This window comes from Rhinichthys klamathensis, unplaced genomic scaffold, assembly GCF_029890125.1.
Source record: "Rhinichthys klamathensis goyatoka isolate OS25496 unplaced genomic scaffold, OSU_Roscu_1.1 h1tg000191l_1, whole genome shotgun sequence".
NCBI lineage: Eukaryota > Metazoa > Chordata > Actinopteri > Cypriniformes > Leuciscidae > Rhinichthys > Rhinichthys klamathensis.
Genome location: NW_026606717.1, coordinates 2168440 through 2185232, shown reverse-complemented (window position 1 = coordinate 2185232; position 16793 = coordinate 2168440). Strand labels below are relative to the sequence as shown.

The window sequence follows — 16793 nt, the reverse complement described above, 5'->3', positions numbered from 1 at the left end:
ATGAAAACAAATCTCAGAGAACGGTTGACTAGGTACCAATGTTTTATTAGACCAAAGGTTCATTTTGCGCCGGAGTTCTCCTTTAATATCGTTTGTTCCACTGCTATGTATAAGCATCCAAATCTCTAGTGTAAATTGTGTAAATTACCCATTTGATCCTGACCCGTGTATGACTTCATGCAGCTGGGTGATACTGAAGGGTCTTTTTACAACAGCTCTATAAATCCTTAAGGCTCAGCAAACACTGACGGTCCTCTCAGATCTTTTTAAAGGTCCGGTGAAGCAGACCAAACATCACCTCGTTTCATTTTTTTCCCTCCTCTCCTGATCCTAGGGCTCTCCGTTTTCCTCATTCTCCTACCAAGACATGCTCTAGCTAGAGATAAAAGAAATGGCGGAAATTGATTGTCTTAAAAGACTTTCATTGTTTCTGTGGGATTTTATCAAATACTAACAGCAGCTTGCTTAAATATATCTTAGCTGTTTAAGGGAAAGTTCATAATATTCAAATATTGAACTTCTGTCATTATTTACTGTTCCAAACCCATTCGACTTTCATTATAAATTGATAAACATGCAATAAAACAAAATAAGGGGGGAAAGTGTGTTTTTTGTCATTGCAAGTATTGTTTAAAACAGGTTTGTTTGTTTTTTGTTTTTACTAGAATTTTGACCCTATTGGCTTTCCATAGTTGAATGCACATTGTACACTGATGTTTAATGTCATTGACTGAGCGGTTGTGTTTGTTTAGAAGTTAAGTTGTTATAGTGTTTGCTACGGTGGCCGAGAGAGCTCAACGCGCTGGAACTGAAGAAAACACATGCAAAAAGAAGAACACCCGCAAATTAAGAAAACATATTCATCAGTTTCAATACTCACAACACAACCAAATACAGAAACGCGCTACAAATAACACAGACCACAACGGGAATGTTTCCTGGGGACCCCAATAAGTGACGAACCCGGCTGGGAAGTGCTTATTGCTCGTGAGCATCATAGACATAATAAATACATGTATTTATTATGTCAATGGTGAGCATCCCTATGCCCTACTCCCTTCGAAGGGCAGATGGCAGAGCCGGACTTTGGAGTGAGCAGGGCACTTGTGTGCCATTATGTAGCCGTTTGGAACGCACTTGATGAAGGGAGCAACGAAAGACAACTTAATTTCCTCATTATTTTCACCTGGGAGGCTGGGATGTTCCCATGACAATGCAGCAGGGTGTCCATCAGCTGAATAGCTGTTCAATACGACAGAAATATCGTATTAATGCTGTTAACATAAAGGTTGCAAATAAATATACTTTTTTTTTTTACAAAAAAGCTTTTAAAATATGCGTTATATATCTGTGTCTCAACTTTAAAACTTTTTAAACATAACATGACAAAATTTGTACAATGTAACTGATGTATAGATTAACATATTTCCCTCATGTTCCTTTTCTCTATCTTTTTAATTAATTAATTAATTTAAGTTATTTTCTCATTTGTATTCTGATGACATTGAACATATTGTTAGAACAATTTGTATATTGTATACAAAGTTGTATGTCATAAACATGTCATCTCTCTGTATGTGTTGCAAAAAAAAGTTAAAAGAAATAAATTTCCGTTTCTGTATTTGGTTGTGTTGTGAACTTTTGCAGTGTGTTTCTGTATTTGGTTATGTTGTGAACTTTTGCAGTGTGTTTCTGTATTTGGTTATGTTGTGAACTTTTTTTGTGTGAAACTTATTTGGTTGTGTTGGCTATTTGGAGCGCACGTGTGTTGTGAAACTGATGAATATGTTTTCTTAATTTGCGGGTGTTTTTTCTATTTGCATGTGTTTTCTTCAGTTGCAGCGCGTTGAGCTCTCTCGGCCACCGTAGTTTGCCCCTTAGACAAAAATAGTTTCTGGATTTGCTCATTTGCGAGGTTCATGACAACATGGTGTAATAATGGAGTTTAGCAACATCTGTAAATAGCCAGGCTTGTGTCTTAAAGTTGGCCCAAATTAAGCTACAGGAAATACTTCAGAAATTCACCTTTTATGTTCCACAGAAGAGTTTGGTGATGACAGAAATGATAACAGAACCTCATCTGTATCTGTAATCTGTCAGACAACCATTAACGCAGAAACAACTATACTTGTACAGTATATACCCATTTCTTGTGATAAGAAATTTGCTTCAACACGTTGAGATTTTAAACCTTCACGAAAGCAGTAGTGATAAATGCTAACTGATAGTAAACACTAACAAACAAAGATGATATCTTAAGTAAATCGGGTGGAGGAATGCATACAAGGAATTGAGGGATAATATTTGAGGAAATTCCTAAGATCCTCTTGTTTTTCTCATGTCAGATGCCTTTTTCTCTGTTAAATCAATGGCAAAATCTGCCCGTCGTGCATATTAAATTAGTAAATCTTTTTATGTGCCCTTACCTTTACTTGTACCAGGTTGAGTTATAACCGCTTGATCCGGGTCTGATGAGCTCAGTTTAGTTAGCAAGTTTAACTGTATATGTTGTCAGCGTTTTTAAATGGTTCTCTTAAAGTCATGATGTGTCTAAATAGTGCAGAAACCCATTGAGTGCAAATACACGGTTGTGTGATGACAAGAGTTTTTTGAAGAGTCGCGGTTGTGGCATGTTTGTTTAGTGGTTTTGTACAGACATTTTTGCAGGCTGTGAAATGGGGACAAAAATAGCAGTGTAGATCTTACGACATGAAACATTTCTTTGTATTATTAAAACAGATCCACCTGCCGGGAAGAACACAGTCCAAGAGGTTTAATTACATCCATCCTTAGAAGTGCAATGGCTGATGACCTTGAATTAAAAAAAAAAAAAAACTTGGTATCTAATCATCACAGTGACGATTGATTTCTTATGTTAATACCTGCTCCATGATGAAGTCTTTAAATTCTGTGAGACAGAAGTTAAGTCCAACACGTCCACTCCCACCCACTGCCATATTACAGCAATATCCACAATACCTCAGCAGCTGTCCTGTGTCTCCATCTAAAAATAGTTTAAAGTCACTCTATGGCTTATACGTGGCTGTGTTTGCATCACCCTCAGACTGAACTCTCCTGTGACAATGGGCTTAAACATTGGGCCCTTACAAAGGCACCGCTGTTGGCCCTGTGTTTAGCTGTGCATCACTGCTAAAAGAGAACAATTCTTCAGCCTTGCTTAATTTCCATACTCTAAAGACTAGTACATTTTGCGTTTTTGCTGTGAAATAAAAGTGGCCGTTTACCATGTAAGAGTGGATGATGCATGAATTTCACAGAAGGGACTGAATCTCAAAGTCATTTTCATCAGAAGGTCATTTGTGTTTGAATAGGCCTTTTGTTGTGTCAGGCCTTTATGTGCTCATGAGCAAGGCTTTTAACTTGCCTTTTTGTGCAATTATAATAGATACAAGGATTCAACTTTTCTTTTCTTTTCTTTTTTTTGCTATTGTATGCACTTAAAATGAGCAAGTTTACCCAGAATGCATTGCAGTGAGACGGTGTGTAATTAGCTGTGTTCCAAAATACAGTGAGTGAACTGCCTGCAAATCATTTCAGTAGCATTTGTCCTTAACACGTTGGGTAGCTAACAGTTTGATACTTTATGTAAGGAATATTTGACGACGAGCCCTGAATTATTTGAAGAAAAAAAAAATGCACACCTGAGGAGGTAATGCTTTCCATCTATAAAAAAAAACATAATTTTGTGGCAAAAAAACATGGAAATAATTTTTCCATGTTTTTATCTTATTGTTTACAATATTTATTTGCTTGGTCAGTGTAGCTGTGGGTTTTGGTTCTTTTGCTGTTGTCAGCTGTAAGGACATTTGAAATAAAATCATTTTCGAGAAGTGATATCTTATATGGAACTGTAATGCGGCCAAGACCTACCTGGAACTACTTTAGCCGTGCATTTCCCTGAAAATAATTGCACACCTTAGAATGTTCATCAACCAACCATTCATGTGCCTTGTAGTATAATAGAGTGCAATGGTCAGGTTATGGAAAATAAAAAATCCCATTCATTATTTCAACTTAATTTTTAAATAATCGCATTGAACAGCCGAATTCTAGGTGAAAAACTACATTACCGGTACTCATTAGAGTCAAAGAAAATGCAACAAAAAAAATTCACTAATCAAAGAGTTAAAACAGGCAAATCATGCCAGAAGAACTCTTTATCACCCGCCCACTCCTATGAAGCACTGTGAATGACGTAATGGAGTCAGGGCCTGTCCCAATATCCACCCTTGTGGTCTGTAGACTTGATCTTCAAACATACATGACGTATTTCCGGTATTTGGCCCAAGTGTTCAACCCGATAGGACACACAACGTAGTGTTGTAAAAATGCAAATACAATTTTGAGAGAGCTTTATTTACACATTTTTATTTTCAGTAGTTTTCCACTTTCAAATAAACTTCTAGATACATGTTCAGTAATTCCTAAGATGCATTTATTAATTGTGGTTCTTCTAATTAAGTGATAAAAAGCATTTGCAATGTTTCACAAAATGCAATAATAAAATGTGCAACACTTTACATTTTACTACCAAATGATGTCATATTCTAATTATTTAAACTTACACTGGCTAGTTTTCCTCAACATTATGCGATTTCAGGGCATGCGAGTTCCTGAACATTATGAATGATGGGTTATGTTTAGTTTAGTCATGTGTTTTGGTTTCCTGTATATCCCATCAGTTTAGCTTTCTCCATTAGTGTCCTTGGTTTCTCGTGAGTTAATGGTTGACCTGATTGACCTGTCATCTAATTAGTTGCCTTGTTATCTCTGTGTATAAGTACTTCCTGTTTTGTTCAGTTCTTTGTCTGTGATCAGTAGTATTATGTGTGGAAAGAGTTTATGTCTCCTGAGATTCTCCTATGTATTTCCTGTTGTTGGATTAAAGATGATTTAGACTGAATTCTGGGCTTGCCACCACACGTTACACTTAATTATTAGTATACATATTAAAGGTGGGGTATGTGCTTTTCTTTTTTGACCATTTTTTTAACAAATCACTTGAAATCCTTTTCCTAACCCACTTAAAACCACTGAGTTAGAAGCACTGAAATGAAAATTAAGCAATTTAATCATCTGTGGAACGGGCAGAACTCAAAAAACTCCAGCCAATCATTTCCAAGACCATCTAGAATCATTGGACAGTCAGTGCGTCAATCAAACGGTCGTACCATACCCCCATCCCCCTCGCGCGCGTGTCCCCTTCATGCGCACTCAAAGCTCAAAGTGACCCATTCACAGTAAGTGCAAGTCGCCCCGGTACAGAGAAAGGGAGAAAGTGCAATCTGCAGATGCATGATTGCGCGTCCATGTTCTTCGAATGGGTGGAGTCAGGGCCAGCGTTGGAGGACAGAAGGTAGGACCTATTGAGTTGGGTATTTTCAAAATCTGCCGGCTGTTTTGCAAATCCCATACCCTACCTATAATATTTTGCAATTTAAAGACATTTAGTGGATGCTGCACACTGGATGCTGGTTGAGGAGAGAACCCCTGATATGATTATAAAGCGCTTTGGGTGTACAGTAGTACATATGAAAGCGCTATATAAATGCCTCATTCATTCATTTATTCATTCATTTAGTACACAATAATGCCTTTGTTCTTTTTGCTTCGAATCAAAGTTTGCAATGTGATTCCCCTTTATGCTGATTGGTGTGGTTATAGCTTATAACTCTTTAATGAAGACTTCCTAAAAATTCCTATAGGAAAAATACTTGCGGAACCAAGGACACTGAAAAAAAGGGGCGAGCACTGTTGCACTCTATAAGCATGAAAGTACACATATTATATTGAATAAAATAATACATTACATTGATACGTGGCTAGATTCCTTAAAAATATGCCTTTGTAGGCAGCCTGTTTTGTAACAGAGAAGTTGTGTACCGGACCGGTAGTTTAAGTGGAGTTTTTGTCGCATATCTCATATATTGTTTTCTCTCCTCAGAACTGTGTGGTATTGATGAGCTACTTTGCCAGGACGAAAACTCTCTGCTAAGTTTTGAGGCCATGCGCAGCATTCATAAAGACATGGACGATGATGCAGACGGCAGTGTGGATGTGACAGAAACTGATGGGGTGAGGGCTGCAGCATTCATGTGTGGTTTTGTGGTCTGCTGTGTTGAGAGATTGATGTTACAGCTCAGTGCACAGTGCCCAATGTACAGACAAGTGCTTAGTTTGCTTGCTTAAAAGATCACAGTCGCTTTTGGCTTGTTCATTGGACACATAGATTTCTGAGCAGTGCACTGAAGTACAACATATGGCATGCAGTATACAGCTGTACTGGTACAAGTCTGAGTGTGTTGCAGAGCTTTTGCAGAGATGAGGAGCGCAAGTTACACATGTTGTTATTTTTTCATCTGTCATAGCATTCAACTGTAACATTTTTATGAAATACACTGAGGTGGAGATATATAGATGTGGAATATGTATTTTTTGCAAGATTATCCATTTTAATTGTATATTAATATTAAGCAGTACAACTGTTTTCTATATGAAATTTTTCTTGAGCAGCATATCATCATATTAGAATGATTTCTGAAGGATATTTCACAATATTAGCTACTATTAGCTAAAAAACTGTAGCCTTTGTGAGCTTAAGAGACCCCAAACATTTTAAAGGTAGTGGTGTGTGTGTGTGTGTGTGTGTGTGTGTGTGTGTGTGTGTGTGTGTGTGTGTGTGTGTGTGTGTGTGTGTGTGTGTGTGTGTGTGTGTGTGTGTGTGTGTGTGTGTGTGTGTGTGTGTGTGTGTGTGTGTGTGTGTGTGTGTGTGTGTGTGTGTGTGTGCTTTTTGACCTACATTATGGAGTCCTTATATTGTGGTGTGTATTCAAGTTTCAGGCCACATCCCCTATATTATGCCGATGTCCTCATAATTCAAATCATTAAATAAACATTACTTTATGTTTAGGGGTAGGTTTAGGGACTAGAAAATGTAATTAACTCAGTATAAAAACCATTGTGCCTTTAATGCATGTTCTTAATAAGTCGACAACATGTGTGGTCATGTAAACGCATTCAACCATTTACCTTTATTGCCGTTAGGTCAAACGGCTTGTGAATAATCGACACGGCTAGATTTTTGCCAATTAACAAGATTTCGCCGTATGTAAACAACCTGCATTCTGTCAGCTTATTGAACTTATTATTAACTTGTCTGCTTATTGAAGCTTATATCGCATACTCAAACTTTTTTTTATCCTAGAAATATAAAAAATGTGTTCTAATCTCGTTTAGCCAAAGGACAAGTTGTACAGTTGTAGAAACTTCAAATATGAGAGGAGAATGAGTCATGCAGAATGCAAGTTTCCCACTGACATTTTAAAATACTCTGGGGGCTTTAATGCTTTATTTAACATCACAACTCACATAATAAATAGAATACTCTAAAACATGGATGCTTATTTTTGACGTCACCACCGTTTGACGTTTTTATTTTTTTATATACAGTCTTGTTAACATGGTTTACTTGCACTGCCAGGTTATCGATTTGTATGTAAACCAGTGAATAAGGATATTTCAATAAACTGATTTTTGGTAGTTAGCGCATGTACTGTAAATGTGCTCAATGATAGGTGCACCAATGTGTGTGTATGTATATTTAGCAAACTGGCAATGATCTTTGAAAAGAGGATTCTAAAAAAGTCGATTGGACTGACCAAATTTAGGCGAGTCAATGTGTTATTGCTGTCACAATGTTTTAGATAAACACTATGTTTTTCATACAATATTATTTTTTACAATAGTCATGCAACCTGATTATCAAAGATACAAACAAAAAAGAAAATTCAAAATCCACTTCTGGATCTGCTTTGAATAGACATGACATTTCTGTATGTATTCTATTCAGAAGTGATTATTAACCATGATTATAGTTTACGTTTACAAACCTAGGCTATCACACAAAGCGATTCCTTTTTCATGTGAATGCCACATCTGAGCACTGAGTAAACAGCATTACTGCTGACCGACCGCAGCCATAGGCAGTCCAAGGCCATAGACAGTCCTGTGAGTGTAACCTTAACTACAGTCTGAGTTATTGTGAGGCGATTGAACCAGTGAAAATGACAGCATTTTCATACTTTAAGTTGTCTGATGCTCTACAGTAGGCTAAGACTACTAGTGGATCACAAAAACCCCAAGACTAGTTTTACGATTTGAATATGCCAAATAAACTGTTTACTGTGGCTTTACATCTAACCTCTTGCCAAATGTTGGATTATGCAAATAGACAGTACTGTAAAAAGAAACAGAAATAATCAAGTCCAGAACGGACTGTGACTGTAATTGGAAAACCACTGTTTAATATTAGATGACATTTTCAGGGTGCTGGATTTTCGTTTTATTTTCTCCTCTCCTTTAGCTTAAGTTAAACCTATAGTTAAGCATATTTATTTTTACAATCCTAACTATGCATGTTTATATGATTATACACCTGCTACATGTGAGCCTATCAGAAAATGATATCAGATGAGAACCACTCTGCACCTGATGCTAAAATCCAGTCTTTGTTTCCTTAAACAGTTTCTAAGGGAAGACTTAAAGTACAAAGATCCTAAGGGAAAACACAACAACTTCCATAGAGCAGATCTGCTGATCACAGTGGAGGACATGTGGAACACCTGGAAGGCCTCTGAAGGTTTTCACAGATTCTTTTAATTTGATATAAATTATACGATGGTAAGAAGCAGTCAACCATCTTAGAGCAAATTCAAAGTCATTCCTGTTAGCCACATCATAAACTATATTTAAACTACTACATATTTAAATACATGTAGACTTGTAAGTATTATGTTTGTGTAACTGAAAACACAAGCCTTTCAAAGTATACTTCTTTGGCCGTGAGCGCAGAAAGATGCCTTCAGCGCATGCGCACTATCTTGTGGACTCAAGTCACTGTTGTACACGCACCGTCCGCAAGGACACAGAAATTGGGCCTCCTAACGACAAAAATTACGTCACACAGACAGTCGTGGAATGCTACGGCCGAAGTATACTTTGGGCTTAAGCTTCAATCTGATCTTCCATGTTTGTGTTCTCAGTGTCCTCTGGCACCGTAATCCACTTGCATCACTTGTTTTTTTTTTGTTTTTTAGTGTATCACTGGACAGTAGAAGAAGCAGGGGATTGGCTCATCCGCTGTGTGCAGTTACCTCAGTATGTCGATTCCTTCAGGAAGAATGACATCAGTGGCAAAGCTTTGCCCAGGTAAGAAAGTTTACAGTTAGCATCTCTATTGGCTTCATCTGTATAATAAGTTTTTCAGCTGATGGACATAAATGAATTCACTGATCACGTACTGACTCACAGTGTCTGTTCCATTCACAGACTTGCAGTGAAAAATGCCACCCTGCTTCTGTCTGTGCTGAAGATACCAGACCGCAGTCATGCACAGAAATTGCAGCTGAAGGCTCTGGAGACAGTGCTTTTTGGAAATCCAAGTGAGTAGCACTTTGTACTAAGACTGGGCTTATTGAATATCCACAAAACATCTAAATGATCTCATGACTTTTGAGTTTGACATGTTTTAATAGTCTCTTTTGGCAAGAGTTGTTAAGATCAATTCATTTTCTGTGAATCAGTTAAAAATGTCCATATGAATTAATCAGTTCTGATTAATGGGCAAGAGTTGGTAAGTTTGATTAATTTCAATTAAACTGTTCATTTAAATTAATCATTTCTGAGTTCTGAGTTTGCAAAAGAGTTGTCGACTTCGTTACCAAGTTGGTACTGAAATTACAAAAAAAATGTAAACACCTCTGATTGCCCATTGTACTCACGCGCTCATCGGATATCATATAAATATACATCAATGACGCTCTTCACCGAAAGCACAAGCGCTCCCGTGTGTATCTGTGTAAGCGCTCGGTGAAGAGCGTCATTGATGTATATTTGCTCCCGTTTTTTAAAACACTTTCAAACACTTCCGTGTGCTTTCAAACACTCCCTTGTGTTGATCATTGTAGCCAATCACAGACATATCTGATGAGCGTGTGAACACAATGGCCAATCAGAGGTGTTTAAATACATCTGGCTCAACAGCGCTCAAAGCGTCACAATTTAAAAATTTCAGTACCGACTTGGTACCTAAGCCAGTACTTTTTGACAACTCTAGTTTGCAACATCACTCAATAAAGAAATATTCATAGTAGAATCATTACTGTCTCTGGACAATATTGTTCATTGCAGTTCCGGGCTATATTTTGTATTTTAGCGTGACTGAAGTGCTGTATTCAGTAGACCAATTCTACTAATTTGTTGGAACTGTTTTCTTCATTCTTCTCCCTGTTTTAGACGTTTTAGAAAACTACTAGCATTGAAATGTTCTGCAAGGAAAAACAAGGTTTTTTAGATAGCTGATTTCTGGATGAAGTCCAAATTGCAGTTTTCTTTGCTCATTATGTGCTGAAATCAAGGAATGGTTTATTCTGTTTTCTTTTCTTGTGAGCAAATATATTCTCCGTCTGAAAATAGCCAGACTTATTGTATAACAAAAGCCAGACAGAAGAGGTATGTTCCTTTAATGTCAGCCATTACAGCGTGATACTCAAGTACAGCTGGTGAAACAGAAAAGAGAGGGATGTTGTCAATAATAGGTGAGAGAGATTGAGAGATTGATGGGGATGTAATGGTCGAGGGCATTCCATCATATGATTCATAGTTCATGTGACTGTCTCTACCTAGAATATCAGCCAGAGTTCAAGGTATCAAAGATGCTGGCAAGAAAAGTACTTTACACAGCACAGATTAGACACAGCACCATCATAATCCCAAAGGCTGTCGAAGACTGCATGATTTGTTGCAGGAATTTCAGCTCACACAATGTCTTCATGCACTGATGCACTGTTGGTATATGGCTCATAGTGAAACATGATAAAGCACAAGGCTACAAGATCCATATTCCTTCTCGGTGCTCTAGCAAAAAAGAACATCAGTGATTTATTTTGTGTTGCCTGCAGTTTAAAATGCCTGTGCCTTTTTCCGTATCCCGCATTTAAACTATAGGTTAATACTTGCTGATTAAACAAGATGTTTTTAGGGTGTTGTAGGTGGTTACCAATATGTTTCTATGCAGTTCCTTTTCTGAGTAGTTTTTAGCTTGTTGCTATTAGGGCTACACGATATATCGTTTTAGCATTGATATCATAAATATTGTCAATTATAGGGCTCATAGTTGATCCGTACGGACCAGGCAAAGTTTAACCATCATAGAGCAAACTTTTATTTTTTGCATATGTTTTAGGTCCTGTCAGTTTAAACATTCAAGCGATTTTAAACCATTTAAGTTCAAGAATATGTGAAAGAGAACTCGAATTCGTAGAATTCGTAACTCTTTTCTGTGTACATACAGAGCTGCGCAGACATCATCTTTTTGTGCTGAACGGCACATACAACGCAAAATTATGTCAAAATGCCTGTCTTGGCGAGGATCCTAGTAAACACAGTTTCTTATGGCTTATGTTAATGTTAACAATTGAGAAAAAAAAACAGATGAGGATCATTATATTGGATCAGTGCATTCGGTCTTAAAGTGACAGCAGCCTAATATTCCTGCTGCTGTCTGTGTCATTAATGTTTATTAAACAACAACATACAAAGACAAAATCACATTTGCAGCTTTAACAAAGATTAATTATATTTATACAGTTAAGACTATGCAGTGTTATTTTACATTTAATTATTCATTTTCTGTACCTGTAAAAAAAGCACTGTTTATGTCATTTGTATCGTTGTTCTATTGTCTATTTATCTATGCTTGTAATTAGTTTATTATCTTTTATGCAGATTCACTCCCCTACAAAATCACCCCAATCATTCTAGAATGATTATTTCTTTCCAAATAGAGCTAATCAAGTCATCTGGTGGAAAAAAAAAATAAGATAAGATAAAAAAAAAAAAAAGATTTAAATAAATATTTATTAAAATAAGCAAGTGAACACAGAAATAAAAATGGATTTAAATAATAAAATAAACAAATAAATAAAATTTAGATTAAAAGAATTAAGTAAATAAATAAAATTAGATAAAAATAAATAAAGAAATTAAGAAATAAATATAAATGAGTAGAAAATTACCATTCAATTGTAATAACATTGTAACTTAATGGAAAAAATACATATTTTCCAAAATATATTTAGACATATTTATAATATAAAATATATATTTTATATATATATATATATATATATATATATATATATATATATATATATATATATATATTATTAAAATATAAAACCCTTCACAGTATAAAGTGGGTCTTTATTCAAGAAACTATATAGATGCCTTTTCAATTTTAAAATGGGGGTCCCTCACATAAGAATGATCATATTTGTAGTATACATGGCATCTAAGAGATTCAAAACCCTTGCTCTGAGAGATTGCTGGGTGATAGACTCTCTGTTTGAAATATTTGTTTAAAAATATTTTACAATTTTTTAGAGCCTTTATGTTATTGGTTAAAAATATTTGTCAAAAGTTTGTTGGAGCCTTGATGTGTATTCTAAAGTCATATTAATTGAAGGAACTTGACGTAATCACTGTGTATATATAGACCAGTGCGTCTGTGAATTGTCCGATCTGTCATCTGATTGGTTGATCCCCCCTGGGTCCAGGTTCCGTCTGGAGTTTCTTAATAATCTCAGCTATGGCAGTTATTTGGTTCTCCGTTCGCTGTTTATACTGTCTGCAGTAGAAGGTTCTTCACTGTTCTAGACAATCTTACTATAGAGTCTTATGGTGTTGCATTACTAATGGAAAATCTGTGTCTATGTACAGTTTTCAGCCACAGCACTTACGCATGAAGAAATGAGAACGCTGTGCCATCCAGTGTCCTAAGACTTAGTCAAAGATTATGTGTGCAAACAAAACACTCCTTTATAAACGCTCAAAGAGCTCTTTTATCCAAACACTAGTGCAATTATTGAAAAGGAAATCCAGATGGAAGTTTATGTGCCAGCCTCAGTAAACCCACATCAGATTTAACCTGATCCCAAATCAAGCTGGTTAAGATGGGGGCGCGTCAAGGTTGAGGGATTCAACACCATCCCCTCACAAATATTTTGGCACCTCTTGATGTGCCGTCACCTGCCATGTTCCTGAGCAGGATGTGAGCAGTGAAATCGTAGATGGAAATAGCGCTCACTAATCCAGTCATCCAGATCCTCCCGTTACGCAGCTGATGCCGCCACCTTTGTGGGAAACACCGCTCTGGACTCACTTACTGGGATCATTGCTGCACTCCAATGCAAAACAGATTAAGGCTTCATTCATCCGGATACATTTGAAAACAGCATTTCGCTTCAAAATTATCTCTGTCCACACTAGTGTTTTCAATTGTTTTATAAAAGTTGCTCGTCCACACTGAAATCATTTTACTGCACATGCATAAAATGTAATAAAAATCATCTTTGCTGGGATGTAATATGAAGACTGTACAAAGTCAATTTTTTTAATAACACTGTAAAATTGAATAGCAGGCACAACAATGCCAGTATAACCATAGTACATGTTCTATGAGTACAATATGTGTCACATGAATAAACATGTCAAACATGTAGAATACCTCAGTTTTCTCAGTCCACACTACAACGCAAAACCTGTATTTTTAATATATTCACTTGAAAGTGTGTTTTCAAAAAGCTCTGTTTTCACTGGACAAATACACTATCTGTCCACTACTAACAAAGGGCGAAAAAAGAGAAAGAAATGTGCTTTCAAATGTATACGGATAAATGTAGACGTTGCATAAGACAGATGTGACAGAGAACTGATGTGTATTCATACATCTGCATGGTTAGATCCAAACTGGGAGCTTTTTTATCACTTCTGGGACTTTTTCTAAGTAGATTACTACTTGTTTGTATTACTGTACTACTTCTTGCTAAAAGCGGTATGTGTGTTTTATGTCACAGTGTTGTGCAACCCTCACATATGTTGGGTTGTAGAGGAAGACGCTCAGACTGAGCAGACCCTGATTTGATGTATAACTCCTGCCAAAAAATCCTTGGCTCTTTTTCATTTACCTTCCTCATACTCTTGGGCTTGTGATTTTGTTAGTATATAGAAAGTCAAGTCAGTCCACATTGCACATCCTGGTAAAATCAATCTGTTTTTAAAATAATATTCCAGTTTCATTTGTTGTATTTAACCACAATATATATTCATCAACATGATGAAAGCATCTTCAACCCATCAGTCAAATACTTTAACTGTTTTATTTCAGTCTGAAAAACAACATTGGAGATGGTTGTTAAGAGAAGATTGCAGACATAAGCATTGGAAAGAAAACATTAATTTGCTTTTGCCATGTCGGGGTCAGCAGGGGTGACAGATGGAATGTGTGTTGAAAAAGAGTCATAATTCTCACATGACATCACTGTATTTGATTATGTGATACGCTGGTTTATATTACAGCACTATGTACATTCATTCAGGCCATCCTTAAAAATATTCTTGTTTGCCGTAACCCGACCGACCCTGTCAATTTAGGGCCGACCCAATTTTTTTTTTTTTTTTCCTTTTAGTCCGACCGACTTGCCGGTTGTAAACTTCCATTAAGACCGACCGATTTTTTTTTACTCTTCAAACAACTAATACAAATGCAATAAAATATCAATTACATTATAGTAAGCATTGTGAATATAAATTGCATAGGCTACGTTCTTTCTTTTAAATAATAACCCGTGGCGTCATCTATGATGATTATGATTACACCATTGGTTTACGCATGTCACACTAAACGATAACGTTCGCTTCGTTTCATTCACTGTCAATGGTTCGCGCTCGGTGATGATGGCTGCGGCGCGGCTGCTGGTGAAATACGTCTGTATGAGCCTACATTTAGGCGCTCATTATTCGAAATTCTTACTGGTCAAATAGGGTATCGATGTTAACGGCCTTTTCTCGGAGTGCGTCCAGCAGCTCGTCACGATATGGCCGCCGCGAACGCGCGTCACACAGCAACGGCAGGCTCTGACAAACACACATAAGTGTGGGAAGCCAAACACACCGAAAGTGGGATGAAACGGCGCGGTGTTACAGAGTTCGCGCAGCGCGGACATGTAATCTGTGCGGCTCAATGGACCGAGACGCGCGAGCGCGACAGACTCGACAGCGCAGAGAGGAAGTGTTTGCTTGCGCGACCTAATCTCACCAGCGCCGCGCTGACCAATAAAACAGCACATCCCATACAGACAGTGGCGGCCTTAAGCATCTGGGGGCCCGTTTCAATAACTAATATGGGGGCCTACATAAAACATAAACATAATAGAGCAGAAAAAGCAATATTCCTGTTGGTTTGCATCAATGGTACATTATTTTATTACGTGCACTTTCAGCTTCATGAACAGGCAGCTTAACATAGAAATAATCCAACCTTATTCGATTAAAACTATATACAATTAACTTATATATCATGGAATAAGCCTCGCCCTTTCACGCAGGGTAACTTCACTTTTGGTAGACTGAATAAAGCTTTTCTTTTGTTGTCCGATATCTTTCGTTTTTCAGTTTCATTTCCTCTTAAAATTCTTTTTCTGCTCAAAATAACATTTTAACCTAACGGCAAAAAAGGCAAAAGTATAAATACATAAACTACCGATATTATTCAGATCGCTTAAGCCGTTCGCGGGAGTGGTAACCGCGAGTTCTACCAATCAGACGTCAGTGTTTTGCAAATAACAAGGTTGATTTCGTAGCTTGTGGCTTTTAAAGGAGCAGAAACTTTCATTTCACAACCTCGTAGCTCGTGGTCAATCTACCTTGAATGGTTTAGACATTATGGCTGAAAATCAATATCCTACGGAGAAAATGAATGGGATTTTGCTGGTCTGTTGGGGCCCCCTTGGAGGGCGGGGCCCGTTTCAATTGAAACGGGTGAAACATAGGTAAGGCCGCCCCTGCATACAGAAATGTACTAAATTACCCTAAGAAAATCGACCATTCCATAATATGTCAGGACTACTTAATATAGTTTCTACAATGCGCCGCCGCCTAGCCATTTGACCTCACTGATTTCCGTTAATAATAGCAGATGTTTATGGGTCCAATTTAAACGAATAGAGCCAAATGCGCTGTTTTATTGGTCGGCGCGGTGCTGGTGAGATTAGTCATTTTAATTTATTTGTTTCTCTCTGAAAATCCACTCTTTTTCCCCAAATGAATGCAGCTGGAATTAATGCATTAAACATGTTTTTTGACAAATATTTCAAATTGTTTGTGGTCTATAACCTGTATCAGAATGAGATTCGCAATGGTGCGCCCAAAGGCATGGGTTGAAGACACTGTCAGTGGCGTCACGATATGCAAAGTTGTTTAAATTCATACCGACGTAATCACCATGACCAAAATTGTCCTTTTTTTTTTCATTGAATTTTGAAAAAAAAAAATATAGACCTACCTACCGACCCTTTTTTTTTTTTTTTTTGCTGTTACTGCAAACCAAAATATTTTTAAGGATGGCCTCACTACCGTTCATAAGTTTAATAAAATACTGACATTTTTTAAAATGTGACGCTTTGAGCGCTGTTGAGCGGAATCGTAAACACCTTCTGATTGCCCGTTGTACTCACGCGCTCATCAGATATGTCTCTGATTGGCTACAATGATCAGCGCTTCAAAAATATGTTGTAAATATACATCAATGATCTTCACAGAGCGCTTACACAGATACACACGGGAGCGTTTGAAAGCAGGCGTCTATCAGTGGACCGGTCTGCTGATAGACGCCTGCTTGTGCTTCAAATCCCACTCCCGTTTTTTTTAAAACTTTC

At 37.2% G+C, this 16793-nt stretch overlaps 1 protein-coding gene across 2 annotated transcripts in view; it reads left to right on the top strand.

Annotated features, from left to right (window-relative positions):
• The window catches only part of stim1b (stromal interaction molecule 1b), a 38570-nt gene that overhangs the window by 7317 nt on the left and 14460 nt on the right, over positions 1-16793 (top strand). For both annotated transcript variants that reach the window (XM_056262076.1, XM_056262075.1), the window contains exons 3-6: positions 5966-6096; positions 8545-8659; positions 9117-9228; positions 9349-9461. In XM_056262076.1, coding sequence (XP_056118051.1) covers positions 5966-6096; positions 8545-8659; positions 9117-9228; positions 9349-9461 — 471 coding nt within the window. The remainder of the gene's footprint in view (positions 1-5965; positions 6097-8544; positions 8660-9116; positions 9229-9348; positions 9462-16793) is intronic.